The 21,072-nt window shown below is 35.3% G+C and overlaps 1 protein-coding gene across 9 annotated transcripts in view; it reads right to left on the minus strand.

The window, feature by feature from the left end:
* NKTR (natural killer cell triggering receptor) overlaps positions 1–21,072 on the minus strand; it is a 38,290-nt gene that overhangs the window by 14,385 nt on the left and 2,833 nt on the right. For 7 of the 9 annotated variants that reach the window (XM_005860386.2, XM_014534896.1, XM_005860383.2 and 4 more), the window contains exons 3-12: positions 17,529–17,603; positions 16,467–16,574; positions 15,904–15,948; positions 14,084–14,171; positions 5,323–5,352; positions 4,699–4,844; positions 3,582–3,804; positions 2,763–2,918; positions 1,269–1,356; positions 645–790 (exon numbers count right to left, since the gene is read on the minus strand). In XM_005860386.2, coding sequence (XP_005860448.1) covers positions 645–790; positions 1,269–1,356; positions 2,763–2,918; positions 3,582–3,804; positions 4,699–4,844; positions 5,323–5,352; positions 14,084–14,171; positions 15,904–15,948; positions 16,467–16,574; positions 17,529–17,603 — 1,105 coding nt within the window. Of the gene's footprint in view, positions 1–644; positions 791–1,268; positions 1,357–2,762; positions 2,919–3,581; positions 3,805–4,698; positions 4,845–5,322; positions 5,353–14,083; positions 14,172–15,048; positions 15,598–15,903; positions 15,949–16,466; positions 16,575–17,528; positions 17,604–21,072 lie in introns of those variants that run through there. The other 2 variants (XM_014534895.1, XM_014534897.1) reach the window with 2 other exon arrangements.

A 21,072-nucleotide genomic window follows, 5' to 3' on the forward strand; every position in this document is an offset into this window, starting at 1 on the left:
ATGTCAGGCTCAAAATCGAGCGTTCACAGTACCACTGTGTCTAAATCACTTCCACACCGCAGATGCACACCTTTTCCTTCCTCTTCCCATCTCAAACACGCTACAGGATGCCCACACCGAAAAAGAGAATTTTATCATGAACAATTACAGAGGGTCCCATTGGTATGTTTTCTTTTTTTTTTTTTAAGTCTATTTTCACTAGCTATTCTGAGGCCAGCCACATTTCTAAAATAAGCATTCCACTGTGGGGTGTCACTTTGCCCTGGGGTCAGAAGTGAAGGCATACACTGGATACAGATTTTCCTATCTATCAATTCACTCATCAGTGACTAAGAGACCTGGCTATGAAAGTACCTGCCATATCATTTTAAGTCCTGATTATTTCTAAAATTGAACAAGAAATCTTTGAGAGACTCAGTAGGTTTACAGTCTTGTGGGGGAAAATTTTGAATTAAAAGCACCCCAAGGCCATCAGCCCTCCTGGTTCATAGCACTATTTTTGCCAAGTATTCCCAAATGTATTCTCTGGTCACTGTCTAATTTTAAGTTTAAATCTTTAAGGAAAAATCCAAAAGTAAGTCTCTATCTACTTTACACTTAAAATACAGCAGACACGGGATTGTGCGTGTACGCAAAGCTCTTACTTATCTCCTTTACTCCACTTTTCTCCACTAGGAGGTCTGTATGCTCTCAGTCTCTGCATCTCCTCTTTCCAGTGAGGAGGAGTCTCACTGCTGTCATCATCATCTGATTCAGAGCAGGACCTTGACCTTGGAGGTGTGTGATAGCGCTTTAAAAACAAAGACAGGAATCACTATTTTAAAACTGCTCCTCAATTACAGTCTGCTATAGGACAGAGTTAGGTGTAAGACCCAATCTCAGACCCCATTCAAAGGCAATAGTGACTGAAGTGGCAAGAGGATGATATAAAGTTATATCAAACAATAGCAACTAAAAGAAATAGGAATGGCTGAGATTCACCTAAAATCACACGTGAAAATTTCCTCTTCGAAGTCCTAATGGTTACATTCATTAGCCTGGAGTACTCAGCATACTAAGATTTCTCACTGATTGCTTCACATGTTCATTTCATACCTAAACCCATTCAAACATGGCAGGGAACTCTAACAGCATCACCTTCCCATCGTTATGGAGAACACCTTGAACAGATTTTGGATTCTACCTAAAATTAAAGCTAGGATTTTGCCTACAGGTAAAAACATTTTACTGCTTAGATAATTTGAAAAAAGAAGTATTAACAAACATACAATTGTGCCCCTTCCTTTAATCTTCCGTCCAGACTTTGACACAGATGGTTTCTGATCACTTACAATGGGTGTAGCATCAGGAATCTTCCTGGAAAGGAGAATTAAAAATAAAAATTAGGAAATGTAAGCAGTTTTCTCAATGTTTACATGTACAATTTATGCTTCTATAATACAAAAACACTTTATTTAGACCCAGCATTTTTGTAGAATGAGGCACTCCACAAAATCTAATTCTTTAAGCAAACGTTTTAAATGCCAAAACTGGGGGGTGGGGATGGGCTGGGGGTGAGGGGAAAGGGAGTAACCCAACTGGGTAGAAATACATGATACTAGTAGTATCTATTTTTGCCAAGCACAAAATCTTTTTAAGCGCAGTACTATTTTTAAACAAAATCCTCTTTTTGTGTGTGTGTGTGTGTTAATCCTCAACTGAGGATATTTTCCACTGATTTTAGAGAGAGAAACATCAAGGTGAGAGAGTTACATCGATTGCTTGTCTCACACACACACCCCGACCAGGGCTGGGGATCGAGCCCACAACCAAGGTACGTGTCCTTGACCAGAATTGAACAAGGGACCCTTCAGTCCATGGGCCTACATTCTATCCACTGAGCCAAACCAGCTAGTGCAACAAAATCCTCTTTTAGATGTCTCTTGTCAAAAAGTAATGTTCTAAAGGAATCCTGAGTTATTCTTGATTCTGATGCTTAGTTGTGCTTTTTTAAGTCATTTTTAATTTTACTTTATATTTCTTACAGTTCATCTGTCTCCACCTCTCTACTATAAACTCCCTCTTTCAATGCTCTGAAATGGGTGCCTCATCTTATGGGCAATTTTAAGAGTATGGATTTTGTGGTGACTATAGTTCTGCATGCATAAGAAGTTTTTTCATACCTCACCTTAATATAATAGCTAGCTTTTACTGAGTACTTACTATGTATCAGGCATTATGTTAATGAGCATTTTTAAATACACTTTTTATTGGGTACAATATATATAACACAGAATTGGCCATTTTAAGCGTACAATTCACTGGCATTAATTATATTCACAATGTTGTGCAACCATCACTATTTTCTTTCTAAAACTTATTCATCACCCCAAACCAAAACTCTCTTTATTAAACTCTAATTCTCCATCACCCCAACTTCTGTTTATTACTCTATTAGATCCAAAGAGTTCAACTCACTTTGCTCTGACAACCAGTTTCACCTCTAATGAAAAACCAAGGAAATAAGATTAGTAATGAAATCTTTCCAGGCCTCCAACAAGAATTTCTCCCCTGACCAACTTGTCCAGCCCCCTTTTTCTACTACTTATAGAATATGAATTCTGAAAGGTAGGGTAAATGTCATTCTTGAATCTGGTATCTCCCATAGTTAATTTTCAAGCGCCTTGACTATAGGTCATGCTCCATAAATGAGTGTGGAACGGCAATGAGCTGATGAAAATCATCAATCGGAAATAAAAACACAGGTTAACCATCCTACTTACGGTTCAGGTTCCACTGTGACAAGAGGCATATCTCTTCTCAGTAAGAATCGGTTCTCGGGCACTGGCGGTATCTCTTCTGGGCGGACCACAGGCTTTTCCCTTTTAGCATTTGAATCCACTGACCTTTTCCCATTGTTATCACTTCTCTCAGAGTGACTTAGAGAGAACATACCAAGTCACCAATTAAGATATGTAATGTTTGCATTCCACAATAATAAAAGCACATAAAATTAGATATTAAATAGCAAAACTACTGATACAAGTCTCACTCGAAAGGTCTATACAGTTTCCTCAAAGAGAACATATAAAAATGTCAACTTAAGTGAAAACCCACAGTACTAAAATTCTGAAAATTGTCAAATGTATCCAAATTTTTTCTTTTAAGAGTTTCAGGGAGCCCTGGACTAGATGGCTCAGCTGGTTGGACGTTGTCCGGAGCACCAAAAGGTTGCTGGTTCTATTCCCGGTCAGGGCACATGCCTGGGTTGTGGGCCCAATCCCGGTTAGGGGGCCTACAGGAGGCAGCTGATCAATGATCCTCTCTCATCACTGATGTTTCTCTCTCTCTCTCACTCTCCCTTCCGTTCTCTCTAAAAATCAATAAAAATATATTTTTAAAAAGTTGCAGGGATTGTTTTCACCTGCAAACAAATAAAATGTTTATGCTACCCTATATTTGCCAGACTTCATTGACAGTAAAAAGATTCTCTCTTTTTTCAACAATAGGTTGCAGAGCTAATTACAGAATTATACATGCTTTCCCCATTCCAGGGAGTTTATTTTTTTTTTTAGGTACGATGATTCTAAGGTTTCACTTACCCTTTTGGACTCACTACATGTTTATTCCTTGGCTCTTCTGAACTACTTGCTTCCTTTCGTCTTTTTTTAGGATGTTTAACTTTTGGCCTCCTCTTATGTTTCCTTCTTCTGCTTCTCTCACGTTCAATTTCACTTTCTGAAGATGATTCTGAAGAGGAAGAGGAATTGGAAGAGGAATCCGAGTCTTCTGAATGAGTTGGTTTCTTCCTTTTTTTCTCAAAAACTTTCAAGAAATATTAACAAAAATATTAGTACTGGATTTCAGTGCCTACCTTTCAGAGTAAAAAATGTTATTAGCAAATATTGTAAAACATGCTTTATGTATAACAAAATAAAAACAACATTTAAATAAACTTTTTTTTCAAGCTGATAATACTGTTTGCTGGTGAGATTGTAAGGCAACAAAGCCCTTGCCTTCATGAAATCTATGTTCTAGAGGGGTCAGATAAGAAAGTAAGTAATTGCATAATATGACAAATAATAAGTGAAAAAAAGCAGTATAAAGGGAATAGGGAGTCAGGGGTAATTTAAGATAACATCTGAGCAGAGACTTTAGTAAAGGGAGTGAGGGGGTCAGTCAGGTATCTGAATAGAGTGTTCCAGACAGAAGAGTCAGCAGCACAAAGTCCCTGAGTATTTGGCATGTCTGAGTCGTCAAGGTCAACATGCTGGAAGACAATGAATGAGGGAGAAGAAGTCGGAAAAAACAGAGAGCCAGATGCCTTACAGGCCATTATAAAGACTTCAGCTTTGGCTGACTGAGAAGGGAGCCCTAGGAGAAGATCACTCTGGTGGGTCTTAAGGACAGACTGCAGAGTACTGCCACTGAGAAAAGATTATAGAGGAGCAAAGATAGAGGCAAAGTACACTTATGAGGCTATTGCAATAAGCCAGGTAAGAGACACTGGTGGTGGTGACCAGGCTGCAGGGGAAGTAAGAAGAAGAGGTAAGATTTGCTGAAGGACCGGATACAGGGTATGATAAAGGGTCTCAGAGCCATGGATATACCACTCATTAAATCCAGGGGGGAGCCAGGAGGTATCTTTAAGTCACAGTCTTCACCGTGAGTTGCCTGTATCCTAGCTCCCATTACCCCCCCCCGCCCCCGAACTCTTACCATCTTTTGTTGATTTTGTGGCAAGCACCCCACAGTCAATAACTCGCACATCTGCATAAGGTCTGCTTGCAGCATCAGTTTTCAGATTTTCAATTTGTTCGATTACTTCAAAACCGGAAATAACTAGTCCAAAGACAACATGCACCCTGTCACAACACAAATGTAAGAAAGAGTTGGTTTGCTGACAATTAAGCACAAGCAGTAATCATGTCCACAGACCTAAATATAAAAGCACAGTTTCTGATGCATAAAGGAAACTAGAACCTGAAATCTACTTCATAAAAGAAAAAAAGCAATTACTCAATTTGGGCCTTAGTTTTCTGCCTTTAAAACAATGGTTCTTATTTTATGGTAAATAGTCCTATAACAGTCAGAATGCACTTGCTACTCAGAAACCATCCCTACAGGGTCACTTCATGGCTGAGAAGCCCTGGTAAAGACCCCTTCAGGGACATGGAAGCCATGGAGTCTCAAGGTTACTGCACCCTATGATCTTTAAGGAAGAGTCTGGCTGTATAAGATCAAGAGCGGCCCCTTGAGGGTTTACCCATGGTCCAATATGCCTGGGACTGGCCACACAGCCCCCACCTCCCCCTGCCCAAAGTAATAAGAAATAACTCTTACCCATCCAGGTGCGGAGCAGGTTTCGTGGTACTGTGGAGCAAACATCACAAAGATGGCAGAAACCAGGTGTTCAGGTGAACAGAGCAGAAGAGTTTAACACAGAGCATGTAGAAAACAAAGAGGTAAAGATAAAAAGACCAGGAAAAAGTTAAATGATATACATGTAACTTAAAACACATACGTAAACCTTAAAAACAGCAATAATAGCATTTTACTGATTAAAAAACTCAAAATTATATCTATTTCTCCAATGCAAAGACTATGTATACATATATGCACACACACATACACATATTTATGAAATAGGTTTGAAATATACAGCATAGACATTAACATTAAAGTTACTCTAAATTCCAAAAAAACAAACTCAAAATGTATTGAGATAATCAAACAAGAATAAAAAGAACTATCATTTGCTCAATGAAAATGAAAGTGTGACCAACACGTGCTCCACACACTTGACGAGCATGAGTTCTGTTCCTATGTCTCATACTGAGTCAGTGTGCATCTTTTAGGCAGGCAGATGGGAGTGAGGCCTCAGGAATTCTGTTTCCAGAACTTTCCACCCCTCTTCCTTCACCTAAGGTGAAGCTCTGCCACCACTCAGAGCAACTCTGAAAATGCAATAGGAGCAAACCTTCAATCTGCCAACACTTCTGACAGCAAGGTAAACGATGATGGGTAACATTACAGACATTTCAAATTTCCGTGGCCCAGAAAACACTCAACTGGCTTCTTCCAGTCACAAGCTGGCAGCTAGTCACTCTTGAGAAGCCTTTGGGGTACATTTGTTTAAAATATTTTGAACCCAAACTGGTTTTCCCATAGCATTTTCACAAATCTTCACCTTGTGAATTGCAGTAGAAAAAAATCAAAAGCAGAAATAACTAGACTCAGATGTATATGCCACAAACATCTTAACTTTTAAGATGAGTAATGAACACTTGAAAGATCACTGGACATCAGGCCATGTTAAAGCAGTCAATTGTACTAGGAGCTCCTTTATCAATTTTTATATTCATTTTAAGTGAACAAAATACAATTTAACCTTCACAACAATGCTAAAAGTCAGTATTCTACAAAGAACTTTAACACTTATACTTACATTAAGACAATCCAGTTCTGTAAGACCACTTCATAATTTAAGAAAATTAAAATGTCAACCTAAGTAGTTCTAGAATTTTAACGAGGATCTTGAGTTTTAAAACCACTAGTCTCAAATTTTCCTTAGAAGATTGAGAAGTGGTTACTCAAGCTAATGTAATATTAAAAATGAATAAAAACAGGCAGGAGAAAGAAAGAAAAGAAAAAAGAAAGAGAAAAGAAAGAGTAAGTCAGCAAACTGGTGAGGCACTAATGCTTCAATCAATAAACTAGCATCCAGAAACTACCTTGGACAATAACTTTGAGAAAGAAATATGCTTTCCACAATTATCAAACTTTACCAAAGCACATTAAAGATAGGACGAAATCAGTCCATACTCTAGACAGTGATTCCATTGTAAAGATGTAAAGAGGTAAGTTCAAAGGTATAAATGTTATGCTGTGTAAAGGCTCCATCTCAAATGTGCAGCAGTGAAACAATGGATGGTTTGTTGGTTAGATTTATTCCTCTTCCTTCCTTGATCCCTTCTCTCACAATTCTCAATCTTCTGGTACAGAGGAAAACCTACAGATTTTTCCAAAACACACAGAACCCAATTCAATTCGCCACCTTGGCTAATAGGAATGCTGTAATATGGCAAACCTTTGCAAATGGTAAGATATAAACATTCTAGCTAACTGCATTGATGTAGCAACATACTACTATCCTCAGAGACTCGATCTGAGGATAGAATAGCTACCTTTCTGTAAATTCAAGTTGAGTTTTTAATTCAAATGAAAGCTGAAGACAAATGAACTTGGTCCTTCACTGCAGTAGTGAAGGAAACAAATGAAGACAGGAACAATTCATTCAAGGACAAATTTCAGCTGGTCCACAGTGCCCAATCTGGTGTAATTCCGTCCGTTTACTTATGTCTGCAACTCAAGATGCAGCAATACAAGTTTATACCCTAATTGGGTTAGACTACATATTAAGAATACTGAAACAATCTATTTACTTACGTCTGCAACTCAAGATGCAGCAATACATCTTGGGTTAGACTACATATTAAGAATACTGAAACAATCTTAATGAAAGGAAGCCCTCTGGGGTTCTCAGCCTCCATTCCAGTAGAAATCCCAATGTCAGGCAGACTTACTGGCACTGGGCTGACACTTAAACATGGATAAACAGAGGATGCTGCCAAAGGGGTTACAAAAGGACAGGGGGAAGTGATACGCTCAGTTCAAGCTATTCAATTCTATTACAATGGACAAAGCCATCTCATCCCACCAACTCTTAACTGTTTGACCTTTCAAAACGATCCAGTTGTAAAGTCCCATGCAGTGATGACATACGCTCTGTAAGTTAAGACCTTAAGAAGGCCACAGACTATCATTTGTTCATGCTTATGAAAACATATCTAGAGGAGAACAACCATACAGAACATTTCAAATGACAAAAGATTTCAATATTTTCAGATTTTCATTTTCTTCTGTCACTTAGACACTAATTGTCCAGGTTTCCCTAACTCTTGAATCTACTTAAAAAATGCAGGGGTGAGCAAAAGTAGGTTAATAATATTACATAAATAATACAAAAATCAATCAGTAAATATTACAAGAATAAACTGTGTTTCATGTACTCACAACTGTAAACCTACTTTTGTCTACCCCTGTATATGTACCAGGGTTCACTTAAACCTTGTAAATCCTAGAAATTGAAAAGTGTCACTATTACGCCAACAATCTATTTTTACGCCATTACCAAAGAAGCTTTTGGCCTTATACAAAAATTAATAGTTCTGTACTAAAATGAAATCTAAAACCATTATATACAATATAACACCCCCAACCCTGAAGATATATGGAAACTTGGTAGACATAAGCCACTGAAATTAAAACATGCTTCCCAGGGTCAACCATGAACAATAAAACACACTTGTTTTAAGGTATTGCTGCCATACAGATCAAGCAGAGCTTTTTCCCCGTAAAATTGTTCAATACACATAACAATAGGATTAAAGAGATAGAGGCAAAGAGAGAGAGAAAGAGAGAGAGAGAGAGAGAGGGAGAGAGAGAGCCTTAGAGTAATGAGACATTACCTTTGGAGCGCACGGTGTAACACTCTTTCTGTAAATTTTACACAAAAATGGCAAGAAATAAATTGTAATACACTTTTAAGACAAGACTGAATCTATGTTTTAATATTAATATAACTTTGAAATTAAATATTTTCAAGTTTTATGCAAAGCAAGAAAGCTTCTTAAAATGGAGGGCTCTAAATTTTCTTTCACATAGCTATGTATGTAGAGGTGAATCATATTTGAGAAAAGCATTGTGGTCGAAGTTGAAATTTGCTCAGAGTGTTAATACACTATTAACAAAGCATTACGTTTGCTCACAAATCCTACAAACTAGCTAAGTCAACTAACATCTTTCTCAAAAAGAGAATAATGTATCCTGAGTACATACAAAAAGATAAATCTTTAATGCCTAGGAGCCATTATACCAGTGGAAAGCAAAGATTTAAATGGAAAAAAAAAAAGCTGAGTTAAGAGAATTCAAAACCAACATTTCAGGAAACTTTTTTACTAATTCACTTCAAATAGTTCAAGAATGTTTTGTGCTCCCACATTTGAAACCATTTTTCAATCATACATCACAACAGATCACTATCAGAAATGAATAAGCAAATTTTGGACTGTAGCTACTGTTCATGGACATATACACAATGTAGCTGTTAAGTCACTGAAAATAATAATATAATAAAGCATCATAACTAGAATTTTAAACATCTTCTCAAAAGAAAAAAAGGCAAAATAGATGAATGTGTGAGAGTGTGCTGTCAAATCTTGGCCACATGACAGGACTTTATAGTCCTAATTCTGATTTTCCCCATTATGTACTTTTTTCAAAGAATATATACTGTCTGATCACCTTTAACGCTACTGAACTCTAAACATAGCTATTACTACTCAGACCGAAATCTTATTATATATAGTAGACAAAATTCTTTATAGTTTTTTAGAACATATCAAATATTAAAATACTTAAAAACAAGCTATAATTTCTTCTAAAGGCACTGATACATGGATTACTGTCAAAAAAGAATATGTTTCAAATAATGTGAAGTTTTCAGTGAATGTAAAAAAAAAAATGACTCTAGGTGTAGAGTAGTATGTGAGAAGAAAACAAAGATAGCATATTTCTGTCTAATGCAGTCTTTAATTTCAATTTTCACCTTCCAACTCCTGAAACCATCACACCATCATGGAGGAGGCACCAACAAATCATACAGAGTGACATAGTCTTGTGAGGGCAACAGAAACTAACCAAGCCACATTATGGGGTCCTACACATATGTTCCAAAAGTCACCAAAATAGAAGAGCTTTAAAAAATTTAGTGCTATTGTTAACATAATACCCACCAATGCATACATCACATAAATACTAAGTAACACTAAAACTGAATTTTAGGGATGACACTTGATACTTAGATAACTTGGCTTATGGTTAAGTTTTATAAGCATCTTTGTTATGAAAAATCCTAAACATAACATATGAAGGTATTACCCAAAAAATGGAAGAAAAAAGCTAGAACTACTCAGGTTATTAACACTTACTAGCATTTCTTCTCATCCATATTCATGAATAGTGGAGGAAAAAGAATTTCTACCCAAATACACCTTTGCTACCCCAAATGTCAACAAAGCTTTATAAACCCTGTAAACCCAAACCACCCCACTCCCTTTGCTGTGGAATGATCAGCACCTGTCCCTTTCAGGTGAGTAGCCACTGGCAAGTCAAGATTCTTAAATGATAGAACACATCCTAGAACTTCTGTTTTCCTCCCTATAATCCTATTTATAACTATTAAAATATAACAAAAACTCATTGTTTAAAGTCAAGTTTGACTTTCCTGCATTATTTTGTTTTCACACCTTTTTATAATTACCATGACCACTGACAGAGATGTCTGCAAAGTTCTGAAAATCTTTCTACCCGACGATTGTGACAAAAGGCACAAGCCCAAGCTTTAACAGCAGCAGATGGAGAGATTGCTGCTGCTGCTGCTGCTGCTGCTCCTGACTGAGGCTCGATGAGCCCAAAGCTTCTTTGCAGCACCTTTTAGACTGATGAAAACTAGGCAAAGACACCGATTTCCTTTAGGCAAGACAATGTTTGCATAAAAATCATTTCACATATTCAGAAACTTAGGATCAACCCACAAAACTTTCTTCTTTTTATGTGCACATGTTCACACTAAAAGATTTACTTTATCTTTGAAAGTGGGGTAGGAACTTTATAACGTGCCATTTTATTTCCCAGGAATGCTTGATCTTCTAATACCTAACCAAAACAAATTCCGAGCAGAGTGGTCAATAAGATTTCATAGCTTACAATGTGCAGGATTCTCTTCCTAGCTATCAACTTTCTATAGATTATGAATAAAATTGTTATAACCTGGCTTTTCTTCCTTAGCTAGCATTATCTATAGAACGAAAAGGATGAACTAGATCTCTAAATTCTTTTCCACTCCAAGACTTTGTAATTCTATAGCTTTTATTGTGGTGCTTCCTAGTCTTTGGCTTAAAACACAAATAATAATAAAAAGGACAAAATGATTAAATAATGAATTAACTTGGCTACAAATTTTGTCCCTGTTCTTTGAATTCCTTCAAAAATACCTCAACATGAACCATTATCTCCTCAGTGATTCGTGGGGACACCACCATACATCACTTCTCTCATGTTTCCTGAGCAGTACAATTCCAAAAGAATCAGTTTTCTTCTATTTAAGTCCCTAAACCAAAATCATGATAACTAATACAGTAGATATACGCAATTATTGCAAAAATTACAAATAGCTTGATAGAAGAAAGCCTGATTTCTATCATATATGTAATTGTTAACTAAACCAAAATCATGATAACTAATACAGTAGTAGATATAAGCAATTATTGCAAAAATTACAAATAGCTTGGTAGAAGAAAGCCTGATTTCTATCATATATGTAATTGTTCTACTCAAAGAAAGCAATATATGCAAAATTATATGTAATGAAAATGCTGTATGCATAGGAAGGGGAAGTTTTAAATGTGTAAGTAATGAAGACAACAGTTATTGCATGAAGCACAAAAATTCTTGAGGAACATTTTGAAAATACCCACACTAATAGCATTAAATGTACTCTTTAGGAATTGCAAAGTTAACAGATTTAGAACATAAACTACAAATACATTTTTTGCAAGGATATATCAAAAGTCCTTATTAAGTTTATAAAACAGGAACTATAAAGAGAGTTCTTGGCATTTTTACCACCCATTCTTACACTATCCTTTTTTTTTAATTGCAGAACTACTGCTCAAGGTGCCATAGAAAGAGCTGTGGTAAGAAGGCAAAAGGCAGAGGAGCCATCAGATGGCTCTGTGACCATCAACCCCCGAAACCTCAACTTTGAGAGGTATTATCTGTGATCACATACACAAGTTGAAGACAGTACATTATACTTTTTTACTATTGCTGACTCCAAAAGGATTTAGGCTTGCAAAACATGAATTTTCAAAGGTTATTCTTTTATGGAAAAAACCATCACCATTTTACTGTCCTTTCTAAAAAAGCAAGGAGATGTTTTGTTTAGAAATGTGAATGGTTTGATTTTTACATTGCAACCCATAAGGAACTGGTAGTTTTAGCCAGCATTATAGAAGCACATTCATAAAAACTTCTTTTAAAAACGAGAGATTAGAATTTTTTTGAGTGTGCAAAAACACTGTTACTTTCAAGATTGCTTTTAACTGAAAACGCATCTCCAGAATTAAATTTCAAACTAAAAGTAGAAAATTTTCTTTCAATCACAGCTCACAGTCATTTTAATGCCATCTACAGTTCATTATCAAAACAAGTTTAAAATCTGTAAACTCAATTTACTAAAGTTAAAATTTTCATTTAGCATTACTTGTTAAAAGTAGTAGTCTGATGTGAAATTAAGCAATGGCTTTAATTTTGTTTTGATACTCAACATTTCTAGGAAAGACTTAAGCAAGTACTAGATAACACAGAAACAAGACACTCTAATTTTTTTGACTGGAGAATCTCATATATTGGATTTTAATTAATGTATGTACGTGCACTGGTTTTAACTCTTAACATTTTATAAACGAGCTAAGCGGTAAGTAACAATGGGAAGAAGCAGCTGCTACTTATTAAATCAAATTTTACATGTGCTGATATCAAAAAAGGAAATCTAAAAGAAACTTTAGAGCCCTCAGATGGTAGCTTCTTGACCAATGAATGGTTTATCATGTTCAGTTCAGATAAGCTTAAAAATGGAAATGGGAAACTCAATCAAAGAGTTAAGAGCTTCTATATATTTAATTACCAAATAAAAAGTTTTTAAAAATATTTCCCACTACCTTTTTTTGACCCTGAAGAAGGTTAAGAATAGAAAGATACTCTATAAAGAAGTGTAATAACTAATACTCTCTGGCATCAAAACGAGATACAGGAACAACTGCTTAAGGTCTTCCTTTTTCCTGTACAAATCCAAGTATTATAGCTTCTCTCAGCTTTCCATTTTTAGAACATTCTTAGGAACAGAATGCCCCTTATCTGAACTTTATCAGATCACGGTGGAAATCTATTTTTTCAGACAAATTTAAAATGTGAAATTTAAATTCCTTTAAATATAAATTACTTTAAAGACAGGGAAGCGCCATTCATATTCATTCATTCAGAAAGATGAGCCCCCCAAACAAAAAACTTTTTCTGATAAGAGATAAATAGTTCTCCAATATGAGTAGCACAACTATAGAGATTTACTTCCAATCTAAAGCACTAGACTTCATGCTAGACAATTATCTTTCATATTTTATATCATAGGATTATAATAAAAATAGGTTTTGGAGGAGCTGTAGTTAAGAATATAATTAAGAGTATGCTAAAGGTCTTTTAGATGAAAAATAAGTAGTAAGATTTCAGTTGTGCATGCACGTATATATAAAGGTGTTTGTATTTTAAAAAGCAAATTTAGTAAGATTTCAGTTGTGCATGCATATATAAAGGTGTTTGTATTTTAAAAAGCAAATTTAGCATGCTGAAGTTTCCTGAGTGATAATCTCATAAATTCTGGTGGAAATGACAACAGCATTAGGTTAACTGCATAGAGATCTCATAGGTTTGAGGTTTTTAAAATATAGTATCAGAAAATAATGGTATCTCCCTCAAATTGGCTCAAAGAGCAGTAAGAGAAAAAGCAACTATATGATGGTTTATTCAAACCAACTGTTTTCCATGCCAAGGGTACATCTAGTCCTAGTCAATGAACAATTTTTAAATGGCCATCAATAATTGATGTTCCAGTCTAGCTTTGGTAAACTGAGCCTCCAAATTAGTTAAGAGTCAAAGCCAATTTCTTTTCGTAAGATCATAATGTATTTTGAAGATAATGTACATGTTCAAGGTATGACCTTTAAGTACAATTCTTCAAATCCAGGATATCTGCTGAACACAGAAGTGGTTGCTAGAGCTTACCAGTTATTATACCATCAGAAGTTAAAAATAAAAACCCAACTCACAGAATTCTAGCATTAAACTTGGTTTAACTATACCATCTTTCTCATGAACAGCGCTTCTCTGTTTAAGAAAAGCCCATCTCTGAATTATGCCTACTCACATGAAAAACTGGGAACCATTGGTATGTTTCCCTCGATTAGCCATTGACAAAAGGAACGCTCTGTCATGTTTGAGAATAAAGTTTTCATCTGTTTGAAGAAAACACAAATTCGTCAGTCTCCAGTATAAGCCACTTTTAAAGTGTAATGTTCACAGAAATAAATAGAAAGCAAAGGATGAAATTCCTCTTCTGGTCAGTACAGATACTTGACTGAATATTTAGAAAAAAAGTTTCAACTAACCAAATAACGAAAGCATAAAAAGACCAAAAAATACTACTTAAAGCCGTGAGAAAAAGAACATATATTTAATACTTTATATAAACAGCCTTAGAACAGTCACTTTTAATAATAACATACTTTGGCTAAATAACATTTAAACTACAACTTTCAGGGAAAACTAATAAAGAAATTTTAGAAAAAAAAATCTCTATTTAGTAAAGCTCATTTCCTCCAAATTGTCTTGCCTAATGTACATGAGAGCTTAATAATCTTCTTATGTGCTTAATTTCTATATAGTAAATTTAGCACTCAAATGAGCTGAAGCTAGACTGTGAGAGCAGAAACCAAAAAATTACATACATTAAGTTGTAGAGACATGCCTAAATCAAATTAAGTATGAGGATTCCTTCCCATCAATAGGATCACAAAATTATCTAAGGAAGAAAGTCCTGTAAAAACAACTTAAATGGCAAAATACAATTTTCAGATACACAAGTATTTGCCACAGGGAACGACCACATGAAAGTGGCCTACCAGCATCAGTCTCAAAGCTACAGGCTAAGAGGACCAGCCAGAGAGCTGTTTCTTAATAGTTCAAAGGAAATACTCTGTCAGAAAAATCACTTAGAGATTATTTTAATTCCAGCAGAAATATCTTGAGAATTTAAATTTCCTTTTAACATTCATACAAACAAATCTTTCTTTAGAACAAACAGAAACATAGAAAACTTTAAAAAATGATTACCTTGGGAACAGGCTTCTGAAAAAGAGTAGTAATCCATTTTCCCCAAAAGAAATATAAAAGACTATTATAACACTGGCGCTATCACGGCATTAACACCTAGTAATATTGGATCCCATTATAAATCTCTGCAACTGACTTTTCTAAGGCTTTCAGGGCAAGTGCAATAGTTAGATTTATGCAAATGCTACTGCTGTAGGAATAATACACAGTCATATAGTTCTAGTAGACAAAAGCAAATATACAAACCTTGGACAAAGAAAGAAATACCAACTTTTGTTCAAAGAAATTGCTTGGTTTAGGGGGAAAAAAGACACAACTAGATTCTTTTCCCTGATGTGGAAGTAATAACCCATCAGGGAAAGAAAAAAGATACAGATGTATGAAGTAGTATACACAATTTTCCAAGTCTTCAAGCAATACTGAAATGCAGCCACAACCTGACCCAGGCTGTCCATAAACTTATTAGGAAGGGTGCAAGGGAACAGAATTGGAGTTTGTGTTACTGCGCTTCGTTCTCTTACCTTTTCATTTTGCAAAAGACCACATTCTCTATAAACAAAAGAATATGTTGACAGTTTTAGGCAGGAAGATAGGAGTTTTCATGTATATAGTTGCCTAACCTCCATGCTGAAGTCATGTTTAACCATAACGTTAGCCTTAATTAATCTTGCCAATTAAAAGTTATATATTACAATATACTTTATCCCCAAGTTCATGCAAATAAAGTATTTTCATGCAGCATTAGTTTCATGCAAAAAGTGAACTAAGAATAAACCTCTTCTCATTAAAAGTACATGATCAAACTTGCTTTAATATCAGAACTGAAACAAGAGACCATAAAATATTAAGGCTTACCTTTAAAATAGCCACCATAAATTGATTCTCCACCTTTTCCATTACCTGCAAATAACAAGCTACATTAAACTATACTGACAATTTAAAATATACTCACACATATAAATTACTTTTTATGGTTTCAATTTGCTGAAGGAGATAACACCCTGTAATTATTGCAAATAATCAAAATTCTAACAAATCTCATCTTTAAAATATAAGTGTAATCCTATTACAATAAATACTATTAAAAGAATTATCTCCACAACCCATTTATTTCAAACAGTAATCATACCAATAAAATTCTAGAATAAATACAACTGAACAGTACTTAAGCATTTATCATAAGGTAATTCACCAAGTAATTATATTATTAAAATTGCATAAAAACAAAATGTCTTAGCGTTTTGCTTTTTCACACATTCTTGGTCTACAACATTCATTCACCCAACAACTATTCACTGATCACCTAATATTTACATTATACTGTATGTGACAATATTTATAATTAGATACAATGATTAATAATGACTACTTTAGAAACTGATAGACAAAGTTATTAGGGACATAACTTTTAGCTCTACCTTCACTGAAGTCCCCACCCTGAATCATAAAGTTTTTAACCACACGATGGAATGTAGAGCCTTTATAACATAATTTCTTCCCAGTTGTTTTCCCAAGGCCTTTCTCCCCTGGAAAAAAGAAAAAAAAAATGAAGTTTAGCTACAAAAACATCCTTCCATGAAAAGTGCCATCCATTAAACCCTCTGTCAAATCACTCTTGTGTGCTGGGCATTGTAAAAGATACAAGGGGTTCACAGTGTGACAACTTCACACACACACACAAACCAAAATAAATATACAAAGCAGCATATAAATGTTAAATTGTGTGGTAATCAGGGAGTTGGCATAAAGATTGTGTATACGTGTGGGTATACCCAAGTATGGATTTTAAAAATAGATATAATTTGCTGTTTCTATTTTTAAGGTAACATTATAGATGCTTTCCTTCCCATTTTTCTACTTTTAAAAATTATCAGCCCTGGCCAGGTAGCTCATTTAGTTAGAGCATCATCCCAACATGCCAAGGTTTCTGGTTCAATCTCCAGTCAGGGCACATATAGGAATTAACCAATGAATGCATGGATGGGTGGAGCAACAAATCAATGTCTCTCTCTCTCTCTCTCTCTCCTGCCCTTTCTCTCTCTCTCAAATCAATCAATAAATTTAAAAAAATTTTTAAAATATCAATCCAATTTTATATAACAAGGAATAACTTAAATATATTTTGCCCCTCTACCTTCTAATCCTAAATTTCTTGTGAAATCTGGAGTGCTAAATTTGCTCAGAGTACTGAAACTTCTAAAATTCTACCAAATCAGTTTTGAAATGCTATTATTTTATAAACTACATTGTATAGAGATTTCATTACACACAATAGTACTCTATTTTTCATTTTTAAGACCATTTAATTCTCTCTTCCCTTGAAAAAATGCTTCCATGATTTCATATTAGTGAAAATAATATTTTTATTTGCTAAACTAATTTCACAGACCATTACTTTTTAAGAAATATGTCTACTCTGTTCAGCAAGGAAAAACTGTAAGCCATGACTTCTCATTAGAATAAATTAATGATTCATTTACCTGAGCAGAGGCAAAGGAAGTTTTTGCATGTTTTTGGACATATGTCTGAGAAGAGCTGAAACATAATGCGACCAACTGAAATAAAACACATAAGAAAAAAGGTAAGCAATTTGATTACAATATACCACATTTTATATGGGAGGAATAAAACAGATACATAAAAGTGACAAACTGGAAAGTCTATTTTAGTAATTCACTTTAATTTTTTAAATTAACAGGTACTATCAACACATTTTATATTTGCTACAGACAAGAAAAAGCCAAGACAAGCCTATGTCATGTTGTAATCCTGATGTGACCACTAGGTGGCAGGAATAAAATCAACAAGTACCCAGAATCTGAATGAAATCAAACATCATCTTTCAATAATATTATTGTTCCTATTTCTTAGAAACAGCTGTGCTGGAATTGCAGGTACAATGGTGAGAAAGAAGACATACATTATGGACATAAAAGGTATGGTAGTTATAAAAATAAGCACTGATTGGAAAAAATATTATAGATGATACACTACAAAAGGCAAATATCACATATACAATTACAAGGGATAAGGATAAGAACAAAGGAACAGATCATATTGGGTAGGCAGAGAGTAAAATCTAAGAAGACATTAAGCAATTAAGCATTTCAACAAAATCAGGCCATTTACTCAAACATTATTTACTAACTAGAAGCCCGGTGCACGAAATTCTTGTGCGGCAGGGGGGGGGGGCGGGCGGTCCCTCAACCCAGCCTGCGTCCTCTCGCAGTCCGGGAGCCCTTTGGGGGATGTTCAACTGATGGCTTAGGCCCGCTCCCCATGGTCAATGCGCATCATAGTGACCGGTAGTTCTGCCATTCGGTCGATTTGCTATACAATGTGCTGAGCCATCAGTGGTATGAACAAAGTACACTTGTATCCACCCACCCTAGGCCTGGGCGTGTGAGGGCAAAAAAACCCCATGTCTGTTTTACTCACCTCTGTCCCCACTGATTTTGTACAGTACAGTGATAATAATGACAACAAAACCCTTGAAACAAAATTATTCAATGGTAGAGAATAAGATATAAATGAAGGACTGCCTAAATATACAGATCAAAAGTATTCACTATGTACCAGCAAAAGTTATTATACGTGAAACACCATCAAGACATAGTTTAATAAAATCTTTCTTTTCACAGATATAAGTCCTTCTAGAATCCAGGCAGTAGAATTATGTTACTTACAAAGAAAAAGCAACCACAGTATAAATAAAACCAATGAGAGGGTTAAGTTGGTAAGAGAAGGGACATTTCCTCATATTGACTTTGCTAAAGTAGATAAAAGAGGAAATATGGGTTTAGGAAAACTTAAAACATGTAATCACCTGTAGAATTAAAACATATGAACTGTCTTTCAAATTACTGTGGTAGAGTAACTCATGTAAAAGGAAGTAGTAAGATAACATAAATAAAATATAAGCTAAGGTAAGAGAAGACCAAAACAGCTCTATAATTATTTAGGCACCTAAAACTTTTTCATAACATGTCATTCAATACCCAAGTAAAGGTATCCTGAAGATAATACAATTAAAAACTCAAAAAAGAATGTATTTATTGGCTCATGTAGTAGCTGACAAGGATATTGGCACACATCAGAGAAGTGAAGAACTGTAAGAACCAGGATGTTGGGGAATGGGGCCAGATCTTGGAGCTGCCAACTCTCACAAGGCAAAAGATATTGAATACCATCACTTTCTTTGTCCCAATGCATACAGTCCTAAATATCTCCATTAATGCATAAGACCAAAGGTAAATTAATCACTCAACTCAGGAAGAAAAAAAGCAATAAACCTAAGAAAAATATAAAGAAGGTTTTAATGAAAGTACAAGCAGAAATCAATGAAGTAAGAAACTGAAATACATCAGACTTGATAAATAAATCCCAAAGCTGGTTTGCTGCAGTTTTGTGATGAAAATGCCAGGGTCTTTTTTTGTCAATTAGTTTTATTTTCAATTACAGTTTACATTCAATATTATTTTATATTAGTTTCAGATATACAGCATAGTGTTTAGAAAATTACACGTTTTACAAAGTATACCCCCAGATATTTCCAGTACCCACCTGGCACCATACATCGTTGTTACAGTATTATTGACAATATTCCCTATGCTGTACTTTACATCCCCATGACTATTTGTAACTACCAATCTGTACTTCTAAATCCTTTCTATTTTTTTAACCCCAAAATGTCAGGGTCTTTGCATTAACTATGTTACCTAAAAAGATCCCTTCGTGTAGCATAATTTAGGTACATAACTTTGCCTTTCCCCTTTCATATTAGGTTTTCAATCTGTGCACAGAAAATCTACCCTTCAAAGCGTCTCTACTCACACATTGCTAATTAAGAATCAGGCATCATCTCTGGCTGGTTCTGCTCAGTGGTTAGAGGGCCAGCCTATGGACCGAAGGGTCACAGGTTCGATTCCTAGTTAAGGGCATGAGCTTCAGTTGCAGGCTCGATCCCTGTCAGGATGCAAATGGGAGGCAACCAATCAACGTGTCCCTCTCACACTGATGTTTCTCTTCCCTCGCCCTTCCCTCTCCACTCTCTCAAAAAGTCAGTGGAAAAAATATCCTCAAGGGAGGCTAAACTAGAAAATCATTAATAAAGACAACTGCAAAATATTCAAGTACTTGGAAATTAAAACACTTCTAAATCAAATAAAGTATTGTGCATTGAAATAAAATGAGCAATATATCAAAATCTGTGGGGTGTACAAAATAGCTGGGGTCCATATAGAGGGAAATTTATAGCATTAAATGCCTACACTAGAATATAAAGGTGTCAAGTCAACAATCCAAGTTTCCACTTTAAGTAGCTAGAAATAGAGCAAAATAAAGTCAAAGCAAGCAGTAGAAAGGAATAGAGTAGAAATCAATGAAATTGAAAACAGAAAAAAAAGGGGTGGGGTGGGGAAATAAATGAAATCAAATCTGGTCCTTTAAAATGATAATAAAGTTGATAAACCTCTAGCCAAATGAAACAAGGAAAAAGACAAAAGGCACAAATTATCAATACCAGGAATGAAGGAGGATATATCACTATAGATCCCACTGACATTCAATTAAGGGACTATGTCAAACAACTCTATGCCCACAAAGATAAAATGGACAAACTTCTTAAAAGACACAAACTACCAAAACTCACTCAAGAATAACATGAAAAGTTCCTTAACTATTAAAGAAATGAAAATCTTAGTTTAAAACCTTATGAAAAACATTTCTAAGGAACAATACTAGAATTATTTCAAATAGGAACCACCTTATTGGATTCACAGAGAAAAACTCATGTAAAAAGCCTTTTCCTCTCACTGGATGGGAGTGACTCTGGTTGAGTGACAACCCATGAACCAGGAGGTCACAATTCCATTCCCAGTTAGGGTACATGCGGGGTTCTGGGCTCAATCCCCAGTGGGGGGCGTGCAGGAGGCACCCAACCAATGATTCTCTCTCATCATTGACATATCTATCTCTCTCTCCCTCTCCCTTCCTCTCTGAAATCAATAAAAATATATATTTAAA

Source organism: Myotis brandtii, unplaced genomic scaffold (assembly GCF_000412655.1).
Source record: "Myotis brandtii unplaced genomic scaffold, ASM41265v1 scaffold134, whole genome shotgun sequence".
Lineage (NCBI taxonomy): Eukaryota > Metazoa > Chordata > Mammalia > Chiroptera > Vespertilionidae > Myotis > Myotis brandtii.